Source organism: Salvelinus alpinus, chromosome 32 (assembly GCF_045679555.1).
Source record: "Salvelinus alpinus chromosome 32, SLU_Salpinus.1, whole genome shotgun sequence".
Lineage (NCBI taxonomy): Eukaryota > Metazoa > Chordata > Actinopteri > Salmoniformes > Salmonidae > Salvelinus > Salvelinus alpinus.
The window spans coordinates 23,790,079-23,813,465 of NC_092117.1; the positions used below are offsets into that span (position 1 = coordinate 23,790,079).

The 23,387-nt window shown below is 41.3% G+C and overlaps 1 protein-coding gene across 1 annotated transcript; it reads right to left on the reverse strand.

The window, feature by feature from the left end:
* Window positions 1-13,248: 13,248 nt before the first annotated feature.
* Window positions 13,249-17,711, reverse strand: ccdc172 (coiled-coil domain containing 172). The gene is made up of 7 exons (XM_071380267.1): window positions 17,633-17,711; window positions 17,367-17,452; window positions 15,381-15,497; window positions 15,075-15,240; window positions 14,786-14,887; window positions 14,490-14,592; window positions 13,249-13,366 (listed from the first exon to the last, which is right to left on the reverse strand). The coding sequence occupies exons 1-7, from the start codon at window positions 17,709-17,711 to the stop codon at window positions 13,249-13,251; spliced, it is 771 nt and encodes a 256-aa protein (XP_071236368.1).
* Between the last annotated feature and the right edge of the window lie 5,676 nt (window positions 17,712-23,387).

A 23,387-nucleotide genomic window follows, 5' to 3' on the forward strand; every position in this document is an offset into this window, starting at 1 on the left:
TTTCTGTGACTAGTTGCTGACCTAACATAATGATATGTTCTGCTTTCGCCGAAAAGCCTTTTTGAAATCGGACACTGTGGTTGGATTAACGAGAATTTTATCTTTAAAATGGTGTCTAATACTTGTATGTTTGAGAAATTTGAATTATGAGATTTCTGTTGATTGAATTTGGCGCCCTGCAATTTCATTGGCTGTTGGCGAGGGGTTCCGCTAGCGGAACGGGTTTTCTTCTCCCCTTACTCGCACCCCTCTCCGTGCCATCCTGCTGTGGGGGCGCCCAGTCTAAATCTCTCCGGGTTCTCATTGACTCTGGGGCCTATGAGAGTTTAATGGGTGCCACCCTGGTGTCTGAGCTGGGCATCCCCACTCAGCCCCTCTCAGGTTCCCTGGATGTTAGAGCACTGGATGGGTGCTCTATAGGCAGGGTTACCCACAATACTACTTCTATCCACCTGCATGTGTCCGGGAACCACAGTGAGTCTATACAGTTTATGCTCATCAAGTCTCCTCAGGTTCCCGTGGTATTGGGGTTTCTTTGGCTCCAGCACAGCAATCCCTTTATCAAGTGGACTGCTGGTACTATCGTGGGCTGGAGCCCTTTCTGCCATGCCCATTGCCTGAAGTCGGCTCAGCCTGCCCCGGGACGTCTTCCTGTGGGCTCAGAAGAAGCCTCAAACCTCTCCGCAGTTCCCGAGGAGTACCAGGATCTCCGGGAGGTTTTCAGTAAGGCCCGGGCCACTTCGCTTCCTCTACATCGACCCTATGACTGCGGGATCGACCTTCTCCCGGGCACTATACCATCCCGGGGATGTCTGTAGTCACTGTCGGGTCCGGAGACAAAGGATATGGAGATGTACATTTGGTTTGACCAATGCTCCTGCTGTGTTCCATGACGTACTCATGACGTTAATGACGTTCTCCGGGATATGTTGAACCGGTTCGTGTTCGTCTACCTCAACGACATGCTCGTCTTTTCCCGCTCGGCTCAAGAACACATCAAGAACACGTCTCCTGGAGAACCAGCTGTTTGTCAAAGCTGAAACATGTGAGTTCCATCGCTCAACCATCTCCTTCCTTGGATACATCATCACTGCTGGGAATGTGCAGGTGGATCCGGGAAAGGTGAGAGCGGTGGTGGATTGGCCCCAACCCACGTCCAGAGTGCAGCTGCAACGTTTCTTCGGATTCGCCAATTTCTATTGCCGTTTCATCCGGGGGTTAACAGCACCCTGGCTTCCCCCCTGTCAGCACTCACCTCTCCCAAGTTCCCATTCATGTGGTCCCCAGCTGCTGATCGGGCGTTCCTGGTCCTTAACCTCCCTGGGATATGTCCAAAAGCCAGGGAAAATGCAGAGCGCCAAATTCAAATAAAATTATATAAAAATCTAACTTTCATTAAATCACACATGTAAGATACCAAATTAAAGCTACACTCATTGTGAATCCAGCCAACATGTCAGATTTCAAAAAGGCTTTTCGGCGAAAGCATAAGATGCTATTATCTGATGATAGCACAACAGTAAACAAAGAGAGTGTAGCATATTTCAACCCTGCAGGCGCAACACAAAACGCAGAAATAAAATATAAATCATGCCTTACCTTTTGACGAGCTTCTTTTGTTGGCACTCCAATATGTCCCATAAACATCACAAATGGTCCTTTTGTTCAATTAATTCCGTCCATATATATCCAAAATGTCCATTTATTTGGCGCGTTTGATCCAGAAAAAAAACTGCTTCCAATTTGCGCAACGTCACTACAAAATATCTCAAAAGTTACGTGTAAACTTTGATAAAACATTTCAAACTACTTTTGTAATACAACTTTAGGTATTTTTAAACGTTAATAATCGATCAAATTGAAGACGGGTCTATCTGTTTTCAATACAGGAGGACAACAAACTAACGCTACTTTTCTAGTCTTGCGCAACTCTCAAACAGTACACATATTGTTACACTGATTCAAGATGGCCGTACTTCTTCATTGCACAAAGGAATAACCTCAACCAATTTCCAAAGACTGGTGACATCCAGTGGAAGCGGTAGGAACTGCAAACAAGTCCCTTAGAAATCTAGTATCCCAATGAAAACAAATTGAACAGACAGTGACCTCAAAAAAAAATAATCTGAATGGTTAGTCCTCGGGATTTTGCCTGCTACATAAGTTCTGTTATACTCACAGACATGATTCAAACAGTTTTAGAAACGTCAGAGTGTTTTCTATCCAAATATACTAATAATATGCATATCTTATATTCTGGGGATGAGTAGAAGGAAGTTGAAATTGGGCACGCTATTTATCCAAAAGTGAAAATGCTGCCCCCTATCCTAGAGAAGTTAAGCACCGTTTCACCACAGCTCTCATATTGATCCATCCGGATCCGTCCCGTCAGTTTGTGGTGGAGGTATACATTTCGGATGCCGGAGTGGGGGCCGTCCTGTCCCAGCGTTTTGACCTGGACCTTAAGCTGCATCCCTGCACCTTCTTCTCCCGTTGCCTTAACGCCACAGAGAGGCATTATGATGTGGGGAATCGAGAAATACTCGCGGTGAAGATGGCCTTGGAGGAGTGGAGACAGTGGTTAGAGGGGGCAGAACTTCCATTCATAGTGTGGACGGATCACAAGAACCTGGAATATCTCGGCACCTCCAAACTCCAGGCAAGCTCGGTGGGCCCTGTTGTTCACCCAGTTCAACTTCACCATCTCCTACCGCCCCGGGGTCTAAGAATGTTAAGCCGGACGCACTTTCACGCTGCTATTCACGCTTCTACACCCTCTGACACCGAGACCATTCTTCCGACCTTGTGCCTGATGGCTACCCTCGTCTGGGGAATGGAGAACCATGTTCGTGAGGTGCAGCGTTCCCAGCCAGGGGGGGCCCGGCTAACCGGATGTTTGTTCCCGACGCTGCCGGGTCCCCGGTCCTGGAATGGGCTCATTCCTCCAGGCTTGCCTGCCACCATGGCTCCCGTCGGACCCTGGACTTTGTGCAACAACACTTTTGGTGGCCCACCATGGTTCCGGACATCTCTGCGTTCGTCACCACCTGTATTGTCTGTGCTCAGAATAAGACTCCTCAGCAAGCTCCGGCTGGCCTCCTTCAACCTCTTCCTGTCCCTCACTGTCCCTCGTCACATATATCCCTGGGCTTCGTCACTGGTCTCCCACTGTCTGATGGCAACACCACTATCCTCACGGTGGTGGACAGGTTTTCCAAGCTGCCCATTTCATTCCCCTCCCCAAGCTACCTTCAGCCATGGTGCAGCACGTCTTCCAGATCCATGGACTTCCGGTGGACATGGTTTCCGACCGTTGTCCTCAGTTCTCGTCCCAGTTCTGGAAGGCGTTCTGCACACTCATTTGGTCGTCGGCCAGTCTGTCCTACGTGTTTCATCCCCAATCCAACGGCCAGTCAAAGCGTGCCAATCAGGACCTGGAGACGACTCTTCGGTGCCTCGTCTCGGCCATCCCCACCACCTGGAGCCAGCAACTCGTGTGGGTGGAGTCCTGAGGTCTGATAGCAGTCATTTATTGGGTAAATCACCAACTTTTTGGCATCACTGTGCCTTCTTCAGGGTCATTCATCATTCAACATAAACTTTAACTGCAAAGCTAACATTGGCATTAACTTTGTAGGTTTCCCATTCAGCTAAAATAAATATTTCTAAAGCCAACTTTAGGACTAGTGCTACCCTCCAGCCACACTGCAGGGAGTGTAGGGTGTAGGCTATATAAGATACTTTTCCACATTAATCTGAAAAGCCTTTTAGTCCTCCATTAGCATAAACATTCTCATGGCTATTAGCCAATGAAACGCTCTTATTGCACTGAGATGATAGAAGATCCATTATCATGAGCCGGTAGATGCTTGGCAATCCCCAACACCAGGTAAACAAGGATAGACAACACTTTGGATCAATCCACAAACTACTGATCTGGACACATATTCCATGAACGAGACAGGGTTCTGCCACAGTTGACGTCACTAACATTATCTCATGCACAAACAAACATGAAGACATACTGTGCAATGAAATGTCTGTACAAACCTTGAATTATGGCAGAAGTAGTAGCTATACGATTGTGGAAAACAATGAACTCCTCTAACATTTCCGCCATTGGCAATGACATATGATGCGTAAAGTCAACTCTCTACAGTAAGTACTTGACATGAAGACAATGGATGTGCGTTCAATGTGAACAGCTATGGCAGAAGGCCCCTGTCAGTCTGGACTCGATGGATAGCTGTGCCTACCAGTGCCTGCCAGTGTTCACACTGACAAATTGAGATATTTCCTTTTATCTTGTCTTTCTTTCTTTGCTTCCAGAACTGTAATATGTAGGATTTGGAGTGCCTGTACGTTTGTAAAGTGCATGTTTCTGAAGTGATTACTAATCTTCTGCATACTGGTGACTAACTGTATGTGCTGAGTGTTTGCTGAGAAAAAAGCTGAAGTCAAGTCTCTTCTTTTTCAATGTGTTATTTCCCCTTCACCTTAAGTGGATTCTGTGATGAGTCAATTTGTGGAAACAAAACAGAAAAACAGATGAGTACAGCCTACTTACAAGTTGCCTTTAAAAAGCTCTGAGAAAACTGCCTCAAATCATGGTCAGGCAATTTTCCCCTCTTCCTTAATTCCAGTCATGAACAGAGAGGCTTTTATTAAAGGGTAATCAATTTTGTAGACATGATAGACTATAGATATTTATGTACTGTATATTTTGGGGATGAAAAAGTGCACTGTGACTTTTGACTGTGTGGAAGAAATCAATCTTAAAATAAAACGGAAGAACGATTAAAAGGAATATTCATTATTATCGAATAATGTGTTACCACTTGCCGCGTTTGAACTTTCCCTCGAGGCACTAGTCCAGACACATAATCTCAACCATAGGTGTCAGCAGCTTGAATGTCAATTAGCTCAGTCTCGGAAACAGGAATTCATCCTTGTGAATGATTTGACAACTGAGCTGCATTTTCTCACACTTCGGTAATTTAATACAATAAATATGAAGGAGGCGTAGAATCCAGGTATAATGTCATTGGTATTTGGAAAAGGTTCAACCCTGTTATCGCCAACCATTCATCACAGCACTGACACCGGTCATAGGGGCATAGCAATGTGTGCAATGGATGATCAGATTTTTATGACAATAACCCTTTTTTTATGTCTATCCAGCCTGCCTCTATTCATAGAAAGGGCCGACCATATAATTTGAATTCTAATTATATGTGTGCTACAGTTTTTATTGATTTACAGTTTATTTTTTCATTTGTTATCATAAATGTGGTACACACTATACTGATTGCAATTTACAAGACAACAAAAGTATGCCATGAAACAAAGATTAATGCATTGCATTGCCACTAAATGCAGTAAATATGTTGTCAAATAGTAAACTATGTCAAAAGATGATAGTTTGTGTGACAAAGACGACAGCTTGTATGTTGCATTTGAATAATTTCATTTTTTTCTCAAATCAAATAAAAACAATTTTCTGTCTTAATGAGCTCAATTTATTTTCCAAAACTCTAAATAATTCATGTTTCTCTGATCATCTCCATACATAATGAATGCCATCCATAATGAATAATTTAGCCAGTCATGCTTTTGGACTCAACCGATCCCTTTGGCCATGTGCAGGCAGGAACACAAATGGGTCTTTGATATCTTACAGTAACATGCCGAGGTCTATGCATCATTGCCGGAAAAAGCAAGGCAACATTTACTCAACTGAAACAAAATAACTAATTGACTAGAGGGTGAACCTGCACAATTGTTGTCCCAAGTTCTAAATAGAATTACTGTGTCTTGTTTTTCATAGATGTGTATGTACACCTTTGTCACAAGATTATTATGCTGTCTCTTTGTCAACTCCCTTTTCATTGGGGTCAACATGTTCATGGGACAAGACACAAGCACTCAATACATGTTACAAGTACTTTATGCTACGCATTATAATCCACCCACTGTCAGTATTACACCAATAAACCACTAAATAATTTTAGTGCTTGTATTGAGCAATGTGAACAATGTGAACTGCAACTCCCTCAATTCCAGTAAATATGAAAAAAGTCCACCTGATATTGCAAACAACATGAATATACCCTAACAACAATTCACTCATCCCTGAGGAACAGTATTAGCAGCATAATTAATCTGTAATTAAGCAAAGATCTAAGTTGCTTGTTCTTATTGGTAATTACAGTGAAACAGTTTAATCATGTTTACTTGATATATTGTAACACAGAAATGAACAGCTTAATAGTATTTTCAAGTAAAATGTACACGTGGTCTCTTATAAAAAATAATGAAGCATTATCATACATTTAAACGTTTCAATGGCAACTTCCAGCATTGACAAATATAAAGTGATCAGTTGACAATGTTTTAAAATACATGCAGTAACAGTGCCCCCATGAGCTCAGTTAAGGAATTCACTCTAACATACAGTGTAAAGTGAATATAATTAATGTACAGTCAATATAATTCTGCCAAAAACATAATCCAAAACCAACATAATGTCATCTCTGTGAGAAATTGTTCCAAAAATGAATAAATTCTGACTCAAAGAAAATAGCTTACTGGTTGTTACAAAATTTCAGAACAAGGCAATGGCCTGGCCCATGACTGGGAAATTGGTCAGCTGCTACATCAACTCTGTACCCTCCCCAAAGTCCAGTCAGTCATTTAATACACCAACAGTGGTTACAACTCAGGCTGAAGAAAGAAACACAACATTGACAACATGGCAAAAACTACAACAAGATGAGTACTACTTTGCTTTTGCTCACTGACAGGTAAGAAGGCAAGCCATGATGGGAGTAGAAACTGAATTAAGCCTTCATATTCATTATACGTGTTTGAGTTTATGGTAACAACGTACTGAAACACAGTAGGCTTACATGCCGAGTATCAACCTGTCACATCATGGTACTCATTCTCCCATCAGCAGAACAACTATGGCAGAGACTAGCTTGACACGGTTGTGTAATACTGAATGGTCTGCCAGCCGCCTTCTCATATGCTGTTTCTCATGAGGAAGATGTTGGGAGCAACAGCTGCTCCTCATCCAAACAGCTCTATACTCAGCTTCAGGTATGGAAACCTTCATCATTCATTGAATTGTGTGTAAAATTCTATTAAAAATATACAATCAAGGAAACTTGAGCACCATGGTCCACTTTTACCAATGTTGCAATGTTGATCAATTGCTCCGGGTAAATCTAGCTTGACGATGACATGTTTTGATACTTGGATTTCAAACAGATGAATGACATCTCTTTCCATCTGACACCTCTCTCCACATGACATATCTTTCCACCATATCTAAAAAGCACAATGTGCTGAAAACGTTACTAGCCAGTGGAGCGATAACTAGACTGCTGTTGTGCTGAACTCGCTGCGAGCACTGACAGACATTCTACAGAAACATAAAAAAAAACAGTTAAGAGTCCCGAGCAAAACACAGATCTGTGTGCAATAATAATTATGCTGCTGATAAAGACTTTATTGGCTACGAATAAGCTATGGCAGAGCGAATGGCCTCATTTTGCGCAACCCATAATTACATTGGCTTTACTTTGTGCCTTTCTAAAGGTATTGCCTAAGTAGTTATTGTGTTACTGTGTATGTTTTCCTCATATAGTTTGCAAGGAGGTTGAGCCCAAACAGTGTCCAGCTGCAGTAGCCCAGAGTAAAGGAGGAAGTGTTAATGTAAACCCATGAGCAATGAGGTACTCTTTCCTGTAACATCACATGCCTATGAGCTAAAAACCTCTCATACTCACTCTGTTTGGTGGCACAAATATTCAGTATGCTACAATAGGCTATGCCTTTACATAAAACACAAACTGTTTCAACAAAAAAATAGTTTCTACGGAAAAAACTTTAAGGAATAACAAATTAAAATATAAATGTTTGGTTCTTAAATCATTATTTGCCATATTTGCCTAATTCATTACACAGGGCTATGATTTTGTGTTCTTCAGGAGAAGTCGTCTGTATGAGGAGTGCAATGCAGATACCAGACACAAATGGACAACCCATTACATTGGAGGGAACAAGCTGGCCATTTGCAACAGTAAGTCCCCTCTGTAAATCTTCTGTAAAGGTTCTCTTTATCTCCACAGAAAGGCGATGGTGCACAGCTTGTACAGGTGGAATATTTAACACTAAAACATCCTCTAATTCTGTTGTAAGGTCTTAAGGGCAGTCAAAAACGTGATTTCCCTGTGTTTTATATACATTTCCACACTATGGGGTTGGAATATTATTATAAAAAATATATATGATATTTTACTGTAAGAGCTTTTTGAAAAGATTTTTGGCATGTCTGGTGATATCACCATGCAGTAAATTAGTTAATAGCCCAATAAGAAAATTCAAAACCACTCTGCCAATAACAGCTAATTTTCAGTTTCCCCCTCCCAACTCAGACCACTCCCAGACAATCCTAACAAAATTCTTGCTTGAGAAATTGCCCTTTGCTAAGAAGCTATTTTTGTTTGAAAACAATCAAAGTAAGGTACTTAACTGTCACCCAGAAATTATTTGATATCGAGATAAAAATGGCTGCATTGGACCTTTAAGTCATAATGAAATAAGGATGATGTTTCAAAGTCGATGCTTTTGAAAACTCCTAAGAATGCGTGTCCCTTTGTCTATGCAGAATCCTTAAGAATCCCTACTTTCCAACGGACCAGGAATGCTTGACGACCAAGAGTTGCAATGAATTTGAGGCTAAGCTCATTAAGCAGTTCATCAATGACCTGAAGAGCAAAAAGGCATTGACGGAGAGCCAGAATACGCCTGTCTCGTCTGTGGATAACCATAACAGAGAAGAGTGAGACTAGAGGGGAAAGCTTCAGAGTTAGTCGTTCAATTTGCCAGAGATAAGATTCATTTTCCTCTGCTACGATAATCTTTGCACTATCACTAGCTGCTAACACTCAACATTAATGAGGAGAATAACGAAGAAGCTTGATATAATTGTGCTCAGCAGAACTGAAGTATGGAAGAAATGTTAATGAAATGAGGAGATTAATTGTTTGATGTCAAATGCACTTATTTTCATCACCACTTTATTTTTCTGACTTGTTTTTCTAATACATGTTTCTGTAGCAACATTACTTTGTGTGTCAATATTTCTCTAACAACCAGCACCTCGGGTTTAAGTGTCAGAGTGGGTGGATTCGTTGCATACATATTCACTTCTACTTTAGACACCAAACATTTTTCATGCAGGTTGCATATTTCTTATCTGATTTGCTTCAAATTCAAATAAAAAATGCAGTTGTTAAATGGTCAGACTACTGCAATCTCAAAGGATATAAAATAAGCATTTTCAAATCCCAGGTGATGTGAGGATTATGTTAGCAGAATACTGCCAGTACAGAAGCTGCAAACCACTTAGTCAAATGGCCTGATTTGAATTAATCCGGGACATGCTCTGAGGTCAACAGAACAAAGACTCAAACGAGATTTGAACTCATTAACTATTACATCATAAGTCAATCAACTGACGGTCAATCAAATCCAGGGATAACATGAAAATGATCTGGAGAAGATACATGCCGGATCCCATAATCGTCAATTATTTTAATGAGTCATTGTGCTGGTACTAGAGTACTACATGAACAAGAACATCCTGGTCTGGTTGGCCACCATGTGTGGTGTAAAATGGCCTCTAGAGGGCAGCAAAGAATACAACCAGCAATCTCTGCAAACATTTACAGTTTTAATTGTCTTCTCTCTCTATGGACATTAATGACCATTTAATAAAATGTATAGCCAGGCATCACATTGGAATTTTGTAGGTGGTGTAAAAGTAACTCATACTATATTTTCTATACATTCAAAATATGTGTATATATATATATATATAAATATCACTGACATTAGTAATTAATTCCTCTGAACTTGCGGCTTTGAGGTTGAACACTGCTTCTGTACCTGGAAACAGAGACCATTGACCAGCATCACATCAAAAACGTATACATGTTCACCACACCTTAGGCTGACACCATCATCTGATTAATTTGTTTTCTCATGGAAAAACAACCAGAAACGTCCACTTTACAGTGGAGTTCTGGATATGTTTTGATTATTTCTGTTCTCTGATTCTAACTGCTATGTTATTTCTTTCCTATTCTTTTCATAGTCCATATATACATATTTCATTGTCAACCTGGTCAGTCAGATTTTGCTGTACAATGTGATACTGCAACTTCAATAATTTCCACTAGAGGACAGTTTTCAGGGGTAAAGAATTACAGTTTTTGACAATTGCTTACACATGATTTCTGAAACTATGGCTCCTTTTCTCTTGACTCTAAACACAAAACCCCAAAACACACACACAACATGCAAAACGTCACACATCTCTTGCAAAACCAAACACTTCAATAAAAATTATTTTAACTCTTCTCAAAATTGTGTTTTTGCAATAAAACTCTACACACAAACCAGCAAATGATTAGCTCTTGTACACGCCAACTATACACGGATGTGACAAATGTAAAACACTACTATCTTGTGTCTTTTGCATGTTCAGTGTGCAGTGGAGTCCACGGCAGTTTGTCATAGCACTCACACGTACATACAGTGGGGAGAACAAGTATTTGATACACTGCCGATTTTGCAGGTTTTCCTACTTACAAAGCATGTCGAGGTCTGTAATTTTTACCATAGGTACACTTCAACTGTGAGAGACGGAATCTAAAACAAAAATCCAGAAAATCACATTGTATGATTTTTAAGTAATTAATTTGCATTTTATTGCATGACATAAGTATTTGATACATCAGAAAAGCAGAACTTAATATTTGGTACAGAAACCTTTGTTTGCAATTACAGAGATCATACGTTTCCTGTAGTTCTTGACCAGGTTTGCACACACTGCAGCAGGGATTTTGGCCCACTCCTCCATACAGACTTTCTCCAGGTCCTTCAGGTTTCGGGGCTGTCGCTGGGCAATACGGACTTTCAGCTCCCTCCAAAGATTTTCTATTGGGTTCAGGTCTGGAGACTGGCTAGGCCACTCCAGGACCTTGAGATGCTTCTTACGGAGCCACTCCTTAGTTGCCCTGGCTGTGTGTTTCGGGTCGTTGTCATGCTGGAAGACCCAGCCACGACCCATCTTCAATGCTCTTACTGAGGGAAGGAGGTTGTTGGCCAAGATCTCGCGATACATGGCCCCATCCATCCTCCCCTCAATACGGTGCAGTCGTCCTGTCCCCTTTGCAGAAAAGCATCCCCAAAGAATGATGTTTCCACCGCCATGCTTCACGGTTGGGATGGTGTTCTTAGGGTTGTACTCATCCTTCTTCTTCCTCCAAACACGGCGAGTGGAGTTTAGACCAAAAAGCTCTATTTTTGTCTCATCAGACCACGTGACCTTCTCCCATTCCTCCTCTGGATCATCCAGATGGTCATTGGCAAACTTCAGACGGGCCTGGACATGCGCTGGCTTGATCAGGGGGACATTGCGTGCGCTGCAGGATTTTAATCCATGACGGCGTAGTGTGTTACTAATGGTTTTCTTTGAGACTGTGGTCCCAGCTCTCTTCAGGTCATTGACCAGGTCCTGCCGTGTAGTTCTGGGCTGATCCCTCACCTTCCTCATGATCATTGATGTGCCACGAGGTGAGATCTTGCATGGAGCCCCAGACCGAGGGTGATTGACCGTCATCTTGAACTTCTTCCATTTTCTAATAATTGCGCCAACAGTTGTTGCCTTCTCACCAAGCTGATTGCCTATTGTCCTGTAGCCCATCCCAGCCTTGTGCAGGTCTACAATTTTATCCCTGATGTCCTTACACAGCTCTCTGGTCTTGGCCATTGTGGAGAGGTTGGAGTCTGTTTGATTGAGTGTGTGGACAGGTGTCTTTTTATACAGGTAACGAGTTCAAACAGGTACAGTTAATACAGGTAATGAGTGGAGAACAGGAGGGCTTCTTAAAGAAAAACGAACAGGTCTGTGAGAGCCGGAATTCTTACTGGTTGGTAGGTGATCAAATACTTATGTCATGCAATAAAATGCAAATTAATTACTTAAAAATCATACAATGTGATTTTCTGAATTTTTGTTTTAGATTCCGTCTCTCACAGTTGAAGTGTACCTATGATAAAAATTACAGACCTCTACATGCTTTATAAGTAGGAAAACCTGCAAAATCGGCAGTGTATCAAATACTTGTTCTCCCCACTCTATATGTGCACAAATATATACAGTATGTCTGCATATTCAGTATATATTTACACTATAAACAGAAATGCAAGGGGGGAAAAATAAAATGTATTTCTTTCTCAAAACATTGTATTTTCATCCAGATTTCGGGATGAACAGTAACAGACAAAACAAATACAGTAGAAGATAAACAAAAGGCTTGTCCTTTTCCTCCTCCTCCTCCTTGTCGTCGTCCTCGTCCCCCTCTTACTCTCACTCCTCTTCCTCTAACTCTCTCTGCAAAATTGGCCTCCATTGTTGTCCAAACGAAGAAAACCAACCTGAAGCCTATTTATAGTGCTCAAGCTCTGATTTCTAAGTGAAGAAATTAGCTATGTGTTTTCACACGTGAGCACTGTGTGTAGGTCATCGGTAAATGAGTGTGGCATTTGGAATGGCAGTGTTTTCCAAACGAAACACAAGACCTGTTAGTTTTGAATGATGTGTCTAATGTAGAGAACTGTGTTTAGTGTTTTGCAAAAATTGTGTTTTACAATTGCAAACTGAGTGTAAAGCAGATAATATGCTTGCAGTTTTGCAGACTTGGTCTGAAGATTAGGTACATGAGGTAATGGTTTCACTGAGTGTGCCTCAAGTACTACTTTTAGTGTGTAAGCGATTGTAAAAAACTGTAATATACGTTTTAAACAAATGCATGGGATTTGCTCTTGTTCTCTTGATCACACTAACAATATCATCCCGTCTCAACACCCTGGTTCTATGGCTAAAATCTAATCATGTTTTGGTAACGATATGTTCGGTGGGTAAAGCGAAGATCTTCAATGAGCTGACAGTAAAGTAACACAAAATAAATACTTTGTAAAATACACAATGTTTTTAAGACTGCTGGTATAATCAATCTCTCTCCTAACCTCTAACATACCTCTGGAATTTCCTCTGCCAGAAACACGTTTGGACACTATGTGAATTTCCTTAAGTATTGGGGAGTCTTCGGAGACAGTTTCTGCAATAAAAAATGTCCTGTTACAAAAAGAGCTATTGACTTAATTTGAGGCTCATAGATTTGAATAGCTCAGAGTGATTACCGATTGCAGCAACAGGATTTCAGAGCTAAGGGCTTCTCTCAGCAGCTCCAGCTCTCCTTCTTTGTGCATCTCCAGCTCCTTTTTAAGTCTATGACACATTTGAAATGTTAAGTGTCTGAAAAGCTAGTCTCTCATTACACACACATCAAATGTAACATAAAACAATTATCTAACATGAATTTAAGAGTTGGACCAATAGTACAACCAAAGGTTTACAGTACCAGCATATTGGATCTAGAGATATTATACAATGGGTGGTTCTAATCCTGAATGCTGATTGGTTAAAACCGCATTCCAGCCAGTGTCTATTCCACACGTTACCACTGGCTAAGTCTATGACATTAAAATTGTATGGTTTGCACACTTACACTTTTAAAAAGACAGCACTCATTAAATTGACATGCATTCAATTAAAAAAAATCAATAGCTGAGTAAAAAGCGTGATTAATGAACACACTCAAGAGGAATTATCATAACAGTGAGTGGGCCTCAGCTTCCCCAAAAGCCCCACCCTCAGCACATCCTGTGGACTAATCAGGCCGTCAGTAATGAAGGAGATTTGTGGGAACAGAGGGACAGAACATGTTTCCCCCACGTGTGATTTAAGAGCAGGAGGAGGCAAACACTTCCTCCCTGGGCCAGATTCTGTATCGATCCATCCTTTTCATTAAGTTCCTAACATGAGAATCGTAGGATGTTCTTTTTTGACCAGATAATAAAGGCAACAGATCAAAGCCTTAACTAAAGAAATTGGGGTAATGTTGCTTTATTTAAGCATCCTGATCTGAAGAGTACAAGAAAGGCAGGATGGGTGCAGGTCCTTTCAGCGCATTTCAAGCAGGATCATTAGCAGGATGAGACAGGAAGACAATAAATGTGCAATGATTTGTGACCCACACACCAAATACCCAGAGTCTTGCTGTTCTGTCAGAATTGACGATATGATCCTTGTTATGTCTGTAAAACTCAGTCCTCACGTATTTATTGTATATGCTTTTGAGCACATTTTTGCTCTAACTTCTGACTCTATACACACCCCAGGATAAGCCTTGATCTAGCCATAACGGACCACTCTCCTCACACAAACGCTATCCACGAAATTTAAATAGTAAGTGAGGCTCCAAGCAAGGCACTGGCATCCACAGTGATTAAGGAGTACATTGCTTGTCTCCCAAGGTACAGCTGGACAGTTTGGATGCGCAGTTGATTACCTTAAGCAAGTGCTGTCTGTGAGGGGCTTCTGGGTGACCATCAGACTCTCTGCACTTAAGGACTCGGTCATTGATTTAGCCTCATTCAGCTGGCTCTCCAGGTCTGAAATGAACAATGCTTAATGTAAACATTACCTCCACATACCAGTCGGTGTTTCCCTAAAGAAAATGACGCTAGGGGATGGATTCAGTTTAGTCTGCACGTTTTACTGTACGCTGTCTTTAGGATTGTTTGTTTTATCTGGTGGCGAGCATTCAAACGTCTGCCTGACAACAGAGCTGGATCAAATCTGTACCTCTCATAATATGTTCCAGTCCTTGTAGCTCCAAATGGAGACCTCTCTTTTCTTCTTGCATAGAGTTCATCCGAGTATTCTTCCGGCCCATGGACTCCATCTCTAAGACAGGATGGAAAAAACAGTACATGGGGTTACCATAAAGCCTCAGGGTTGGTCAGAACAGGGCATGGTTAGTGTAGCATCAGGTTATATAATGTAAATATATTAACCATGAATAAACTAGCAATACCCAATGAATATAAAATGACCCTACTTCACATGTTAATATAAACAGTGGCTTCTCTACCTTTGTTTAAAGAGCTAACCTCCTCCTCCAAGTTACGTATCTCAGATTGGGTTTGGCTCTCAAACACAGTCTCCCTGTTATTCAAAAGGCTAAAGTCGCTGTTGAAAGTCATGATTTCTTTCATGAATTTCTCCTGTTCCTCCTTCGATGACTTCTTTATTGTCTCCTTCAAACATATGAGCACAGCAACAAAAAAAAAGGTAAATAGGTTAATGTAGCCTAGATCTATTGAATAACAATGTACTGTCATGTTGTATTTGTTTAACGTTTGAGTGTGCTTGAATGCCCTTGACAGGAATCACTCACCAAGTGTTTCCTGAGATCCTTCTGCTGTCTCAGAAGCTCCCCTGCCTGCTTTTCAACTTGTACTTGACGCTTTTTCATTAGGTCATAGTGCAGCTTTGTCTCTGATAGATGCTGAGCCTGGAAGGACACACTTTTAGCAGTTCCATAAAACAAAACAAAAACTATACTTTCATTAGTCTGTCCCATTCCATGAAGTTTGATACTTGATTGAACAGTTAGTATATTGAAATAAAGGGAAAAGATATGTTATCTCATTTTAGTAGCTATACTATAGGCACACTGTATTGCCTAGCCTCAACATTCCCCTCACAATATTTATATATTTTTTTTATAAGCCATTCAGACCAAAAGAAGGCAAATGGTACCATTAAGGTAATTACATACTACCTGGCTTCAAATGATATAAGCAATTGTGAAGGTTAATTGTGCCAGTGGAAAGCATTGAAAATTACCGTCTAAAATGCATGGCATTCATGGGCCTCCTGGGTGGTGCAGTGGTCTAAGGCACTGCATCGCCACTAGCTGTGCCACCAGAGACGCTGGGTTCGAGCCCAGGCTCTGTCGCAGCCGGCCGTGACCGGGAGGTCCATGGGGCGATGCACAATTGGCCTAGCGTCGTCCGGGTTAAGGAGGGTTTGGCCGGTAGGGATATCCTTGTCTCATCTAGCGACTCCTGCACTAGCGACTCCTGTGGCGGGCAGTGCACGCTGACCAGGTCGCTAGGTGTACCCTGTTTCCTCCGACACATTGGTGCGGCTGGCTTGCCGGGTTGGATGCGCACTGTATTAAGAAGCAGTGTGGCTTGGTTGGGTTGTGTTTCAGAGGACGCATGGCTCTATTATGAGTTTAGCTCTTTTATGAGACAAGACAGTAACTACAAACAATTGGATACCACGAAAGATTGGGGAGAAAAAGGATGTATTTTTTTTTTAAATGCATGGCATTCAGGACATTTGGTTACTATGAGTGTTAAAGTTACAAAGTTAAAAATAAATAAATATAAAATATAAATATAAATAAATCAATAAATATAACGAAGGGAACAGTTAAAGAGAGCTTGAAAGTAAACTGTCTGGCTGAAGACAAATTAATGATTGAGCAAGCCAAGTGTCATAGACTATGGAACAACAAACACAAAGTTTGAGCTGTTTCATAAAGATAGTGTGCTTAAAACACTTTATCATACCTAAAAAAAAAAGTTCTGCAAATAGTTCTATCTCCACAATAGAACATGATTTCGAGTGGAAGTGTGTCTCACAGAAACAAACTTGCAGTGAAAGATCACACTATGCAGTCTGAAATGTACTGCATGAGTTGAAATGAATAAGCAGAATGATATCTAGTCAAACATGTATATATATGTATGCTATTAACCTACAGCGGCTCAATTTAACATAATCTTAAATATCAGTAAAATATATGGAACATATTGGCTGAATGTATATGTGATATTCAGCAGCAGCCTATAGTTCAGAGGTTATTGCATCTCATCTCAATGAATGACTCTTTTGATTTGACCCCTGTAATTGGCAATCTTGTTATGTTCCTTTTTGACATGTACAGGAAGTGCTCAACAATATTATGAAAAGTTAATGAATCTATCTTCCACACATAATTTATTTCAAGCATGTTAAAACGTTGCTTGCTATAATGCTAATGTAATCCTGCGGAAACTAGGAATTGATTTTGTAGCGCCACTTGCAATTGATCCAGAGTCTCTGATGAGGCCTCTAATAGATTAAGGGTTTTAATCATACAATTAATCACCTCTTTAATGTGTCTCAATATGTATCAATATACTGCACTTAATCTGTCAACACACTCTCTCGGGACTAATTAATGTAGCTATTTGACTGTACATTCACTGTACAACTCTGTAGCCTGCATTCACTGTTCAATGAAGTGTCTGTTCTTATCTCTGTCACTTCAACAATATTGTGTCAGGTTTTCTCTCTCACACATAGGTAATGATAACAGCAGATTCACCTTTTCATCAAGTTCCTTGGAGAGACATTCTGATTTTGCTGTCAATGACTTGACCCTGTCTTGACATCTTGCAATAGCAGCCTTGACTGAAAGAACATTGAAAAAGGAAACACAACAGTGACCTTCATGACAAACATAACCAGTCACATTCTTTCCCCCAATTCCGGCAAAAGTCAATTAAAAACGAAAAGTAGTATAATTTAGCTAACATTGTGTCAATAACAGCTAGCTTGATATTAGAAAGGAAATTATGGTTGGCAGCTCACCCTCTTGAGATTGTCGCGTTTTCTCCGATATTTGCTGTTCAGTTAGTAGAATTTGTTGGAACAGAGTATCCAAACTCATATCTTTATCGGATAAATATGCTATCTAGCTGTATTAACTTTTAAATTGTTTATTAAATATGACGCCAGGACAGCAGTAAAACATACAAGTGTGTTGAGATTCCAGTCGAATTCCCGCCAACAAATGTGCAATGTTCTACAGCGCGCACGTAGGCCTATTCTAGAGTGCGCAAGCCTATTTATAGGCATGATAGGTCAGTTTACTTTTACCAGAAAACCTACTAATATCGTGTAACATTTAAAATGGTCTTCACCCAAATGTGTTTGTTAAACCCACAGAAATATGTTGAACCTGGGGGAGGCCTAGGGGGCTTTTCATTGTAGCCTACCACAATGAATACATTCTGTAGGCCTAAACATACTGAGAAATGTTCCAGTGCAGCCATTCTCTCAAGATCGCTTTCATTCATCACAGTTCTGCTTCAATTAACTATTAGTTCTGCCATCCACAGTATTGTTTGACGTTTGTAAGCACAGTCAGCAATCAATAGCTTTAATTCAGTGCCATTTGCTCCTTCAAGATTTGTCACATAGGCCTATAGAGGCTAATTCTTTACTTTACCCAATTTTCTCCTGAGCACTGCTAGAAAGAATGGTTTGAGCCAGTGCCATGAAGAACATTAAAGTGTGAATGCCTGCCTCCTTATATGACCAGGACCTATATCATTCTGACATTCATTTGCTAAATTAATAGTAAATATTGATTGAGGCTTTTCATAAATTCCAGATTGATGTTGCTCACCATCATGAGGTTGGCAACCTTCCCTTTGAGATTAAAATAGCAAAGTTATCAAATTATATAGGTTTTCCAGACAATTAACTAACACTATATTTTTCCCTCTCAACATGCTTGTAATTTGGTCAAGGAGGAATCATATTTTATTTTATCTAAACAAAACTATAATTTGAAAGCTCCCTTTGAAAAAGCCAATTAATTGTACATTTCATTTACTTTTGGGCCGAGCCTATGTGGTTTTGCAATTTAGGACTAGGCCTATTTATGTTCCCCTTATACATTCACTGAATTTATGTTGTTATTGTCCAGTATAATTACCCTACACTGTAAAAAAGACCAGAAAAATATGTTTTAAAAATCCTGTTGTTTTTACGGTAACTTACGGACAGTGACCTGTAAGTCACTGTAAAAATGTACATTTACAGTAATGTACTTTTAAACCAAGTTTATTTGGAATATTTACGTTTTAATTTTTTTTACTCTATTTACTATAAAAACAACAGTATTTTTTTTACATCATTTTCTGCGCTACCTAATAAACTCAGCAAAAAAATAAATGTCCCTTTTTCAGGACCCTGTCTTTCAAAGATAATTCGTAAAAATACAAATAACTTCACAGATCTTCATTGTAAACGGGTTTAAACACTGTTTCATGCCTGTTCAATGAACCAAATACAATTAATGAACATGCACTTGTGGAACGGTCGGTAAGACACTACTTACAGACGGTAGGCAATTAAGGTCACAGTTATGAAAACGTAGGACACTAAAGAGGCCTTTCTACTGACTCTGAAAAACACCAAAAGAAAGATGCCCAGGGTCCCTGCTCATCTGCGTGAGCGTGCCTTAGGCATGCTGCAAGGAGGCATGAGGACTGCAGATGTGGCCAGGGAAAAATTGCAATGTCCGTACTGTGAGACGCCTAAGACAGCGCTACAGGGAGACAGGACGGACAGCTGATCATCCTCGCAGTGGCAGACCACGTGTAACAACACCTGCACAGGATCGGTACATCCGAACATCACACCTGCGGGACAGGTACAGGATGGCAACAACAACTGCCCGAGGTACACCAGGAACGGCTGGACTGGCTGGACTGAGGGCTTGTAGGCCTGTTGTAAGGCAGGTCCTCACCAGACATCACCGGCAACAACATTGCCTATGGGCACAAACCCTGGACCCGACAGAACTGGCAAAAAGTGCTCTTCACTGACGAGTCGCGGTTTTGTCTCACCAGGGGTGATGGTCAGATTTGCGTTTATCGTCGAAGGAATGAGCGTTACGCCGAGGCCTGTACTCTAGAGCGGGATCGATTTGGAGGTGGAGGGTCTGTCATGGTCTGGGGCGGTGTGTCACAGCATCATCAGACTGAGCTTGTTGTCATTGCAGGCAATCTCAACGCTGTTTTTTACAGGGAAGACATCCCCCTCCCTCATTCCCCCCAGAAATGTCCGGGAACTTGCAGGTGCCTTGGTGGAAGAGTGGGGTAACATCTCACAGCAAGAACTGGCCAATCTGGTGCAGTCCATGAGGAGGAGATGCACTGCAGTACTTAATGCAGCTGGTGGCCACACCAGATACTGACTGTTACTTTTGATTTTGACCCCCCCTTTGTTCAGGGACACATTGTTCCATTTCTGTTAGTCACATGTCTGTGGAACTTGTTCAGTTTATGTCTCAGTTGTTGAATCTTGTTATGTTCATACAAATGTTTACACATGTTAAGTTTGCTGAAAATAAACGCAGTTGACATTACATTTACATTTACATTTAAGTCATTTAGCAGACGCTCTTATCCAGAGCGACTTACAAATTGGTGCATTCACCTTATGATATCCAGTGGAACAACCACTTTACAATAGTGCATCTAACTCTTTTAAGGGGGGGGGGGGGTTAGAAGGATTACTTTATCCTATCCTAGGTATTCCTTAAAGAGGTGGGGTTTCAGGTGTCTCCGGAAGGTGGTGATTGACTCCGCTGACCTGGCGTCGTGAGGGAGTTTGTTCCACCATTGGGGTGCCAGAGCAGCGAACAGTTTTGACTGGGCTGAGCGGGAACTGTACTTCCTCAGAGGTAGGGAGGCGAGCAGGCCAGAGGTGGATGAACGCAGTGCCCTTGTTTGGGTGTAGGGCCTGATCAGAGCCTGAAGGTACGGAGGTGCCGTTCCCCTCACAGCTCCGTAGGCAAGCACCATGGTCTTGTAACGGATGCGAGCTTCAACTGGAAGCCAGTGGAGAGAGCGGAGGAGCGGGGTGACGTGAGAGAACTTGGGAAAGTTGAACACCAGACGGGCTGCGGCGTTCTGGATGAGTTGTAGGGGTTTAATGGCACAGGCAGGGAGCCCAGCCAACAGCGAGTTGCAGTAATCCAGACGGGAGATGACAAGTGCCTGGATTAGGACCTGCGCCGCTTCCTGCGTGAGGCAGGGTCGTACTCTACATTGAGAGGACATTTATTTTTTTGCTGCGTTTACAAGAAGATAGGCCTATGCACACTTAGCTTGCTTCTGTGTTTGTTAAATCATCATCTAAGCCTACTCTCGGACAAGCATTTGGTTTATGAAATTTTATTCAGCAGATTACATGGTCCGTTAATAGTTATGCATTATGCAGTCGTTAAACGTCTTTTATTAGGCCTACTTAATTCAGAAATGTTACTCGCCAGCTCATTCATAGGCTTCATTGTTTGCCGCGCAGCCGACATGCATTTCCTGTTCCTAGGAGTAGACGACGCACCTGATTGGTGCCAATTCATGCCCAGTTTGGAGGTGCCAATTTTGCCTCATGCGTTTAGTTTCTCCCTATTTGTTATTTTGAGATTACATAAATATATAGTCTTTGTGTCATTTGAGTTTATAAGGCCATTTTGTTCTATGGTGATTCATTTATTAATGTTATTTCACAGATGTAGGCTGAGAGGTTGATGTGCCTAATGTTACCTCTCTAGAGTAGTGAGTTGGTATGACCCAATCCAGGAGGGCTGTCAACAGGTATGTAGTCTTTTCAGACTTTCAGTTGGGCGTGTTCCCCTGCTCAAACTTTGAGTGCATTAACCAATGGTTGCGTGCAACGTCATTGACTGTGTCATCGACTGACAGATTGCTATAACATATGATGTGGTTAGCTGATACGTAAAATACCTATCCAGGCATTGTAAAATCTGGCAGGCATCAACATGCCTGGGCAGAGGAATGTGCCCATTGACTGCTGATCGTCGCCTGCCTGTCTGGCAGCCATAATGTTAAAAGACATGCTTGTTGTGAGGCCTTATTAAGTGCAGATTTTTGGTTAAAAGCTGTAGTTCACAGTAAAAGTGTTTGCAAAGACAGTATATTCTACATCCTTTCCAGTTTTTTGGGATCCCATTTGTTGGCACATTAATTGGGGAGAAAGGGCTCGTGGTAACGGCTGGAGCGGAATTAGTAGAATGGTATCAAATACAGCAAACACATGGTTTGATACCATTCCATTTGCTCCATTCCAGACATTATTAAGAGCCATCCTCCCCTCAGCAGCCTCCACTGCTTTGTAGGCCTATATTTTCGAAAGATGGTGGATAAATCATGATAGTTCACTCACGCCGTTTATTGTTGGAAAAATTGTCCGTTTCGGTTTGCTTAACGGGGTAGCCCATAGACACCAATGTGATAGCAGCTGGGTCTGGTCTGCTTAGTTCATTGACTTCAATTGTACCATAAATAATTAGGGGGTGAGATGTCTCGCTTCCTTTTCCGTGTCTGACACATAGCTCGTGTTCCCCTGCTTAGACGTTGCATGCATCAACCAATGGTTGCATGCCACATCATTGACTGTGCAGCTGGGCACTAGATTGCTATAATATGTGGTATCATGTAAAATACCTATCCAGGTGTTGTAAGATCTGGCATGCGTCAGCAACGTCTGAGCAGGGGAACACAACCTTAGTCTTCTCTTTCACACTATCTGTAAAAATGTAAATAGCCCTGCTCTCTCAGCTTCCCATTTGTGTATTAAAGGATTTAGTCCAGTTGATATGGTGGAGTGGAGGGGAACATTCATTCATTGTTGATTGTTTCGGTCAACAGTCAATTGGGTCTAACCATAGAAAATTCCTTTAACATTGCTTCTGTGTTTAGCCTAGTGAAGGACTGAAAACTAATCAATAGGGCATGTATTACATCTCACTTAATAGGATGTGTATCTGTGTTATTCTATGGTCAACGTTAAAAGTGTAGGCCTAATATAGAAAAGTATGTAAAATGAACCTAATAGGCCAAATTAAATATGTTAAAATGTTCATTATCATAAACCACTCAATTTTTGTGATTTGTATAGCCACCAATTAATTCAGATAGTTTCATATTACATTAGCCACGTCTAGGCTATAGTGATTGCATTATTTAGCCTATAATCAGATGCAAGTTGAGGCTTTTTTTAAACCAACAGATGGCGATATTCACCCATGTTCACGTTTTATAGTCGATGTCAAGAGTGGATAGAAGGAGCGCACTGGTGGCTCTACACTGTCAGCTCTGGAACTGTATGGTACTGTATGGTTTGCACTGCAGTCAGCAGCACACATCAGATAGACAATTTAGGCTCCGTCTCCTTTTTCAATCCACGCTCCAAATGGCTAGCGAAAGCGCATCCTGAGCATAACAAACACTAAGTTAGCATTAATACGCGACGATCTGAATAGATTTTTCAATGTGAAAAGGGAACAGTGACAGGTTTCCGTCGAATTGGTGGGATAGCGTTGCACGTCAACACAGATATTCAATCGATAGTGTACTTGTAGTCTATAGCATATTATCTGTGCGCATGGGGTTGTCTCTCTCTAAAATTTGAGTGTGCGGTTTTGACTAAGGTATTGGGGATAGTCACATTAACACGTTTTTTAACCTCTACATGTTGTAGCCTACTCATGAACTCTCTGTGACTCCATGAATAATATAATATTGTA

What these genes read in the sequence shown, in the direction of transcription:
- ccdc172 (XM_071380267.1), bottom strand. Translation starts at nt 17,711, where the DNA reads ATGAGTTTGGATACTCTGTTCCAACAAATTCTACTAACTGAACAGCAA. An exon ending in AGGATCTCAGGAAACACTTG is followed by an intron (nt 15,241 to 15,380) that starts GTGAGTGATTCC and finishes ATATGTTTGAAG; the next exon opens with GAGACAATAAAGAAGTCATC. An exon ending in ACAGACAGCACTTGCTTAAG is followed by an intron (nt 13,367 to 14,489) that starts GTAATCAACTGC and finishes AATGTGTCATAG; the next exon opens with ACTTAAAAAGGAGCTGGAGA.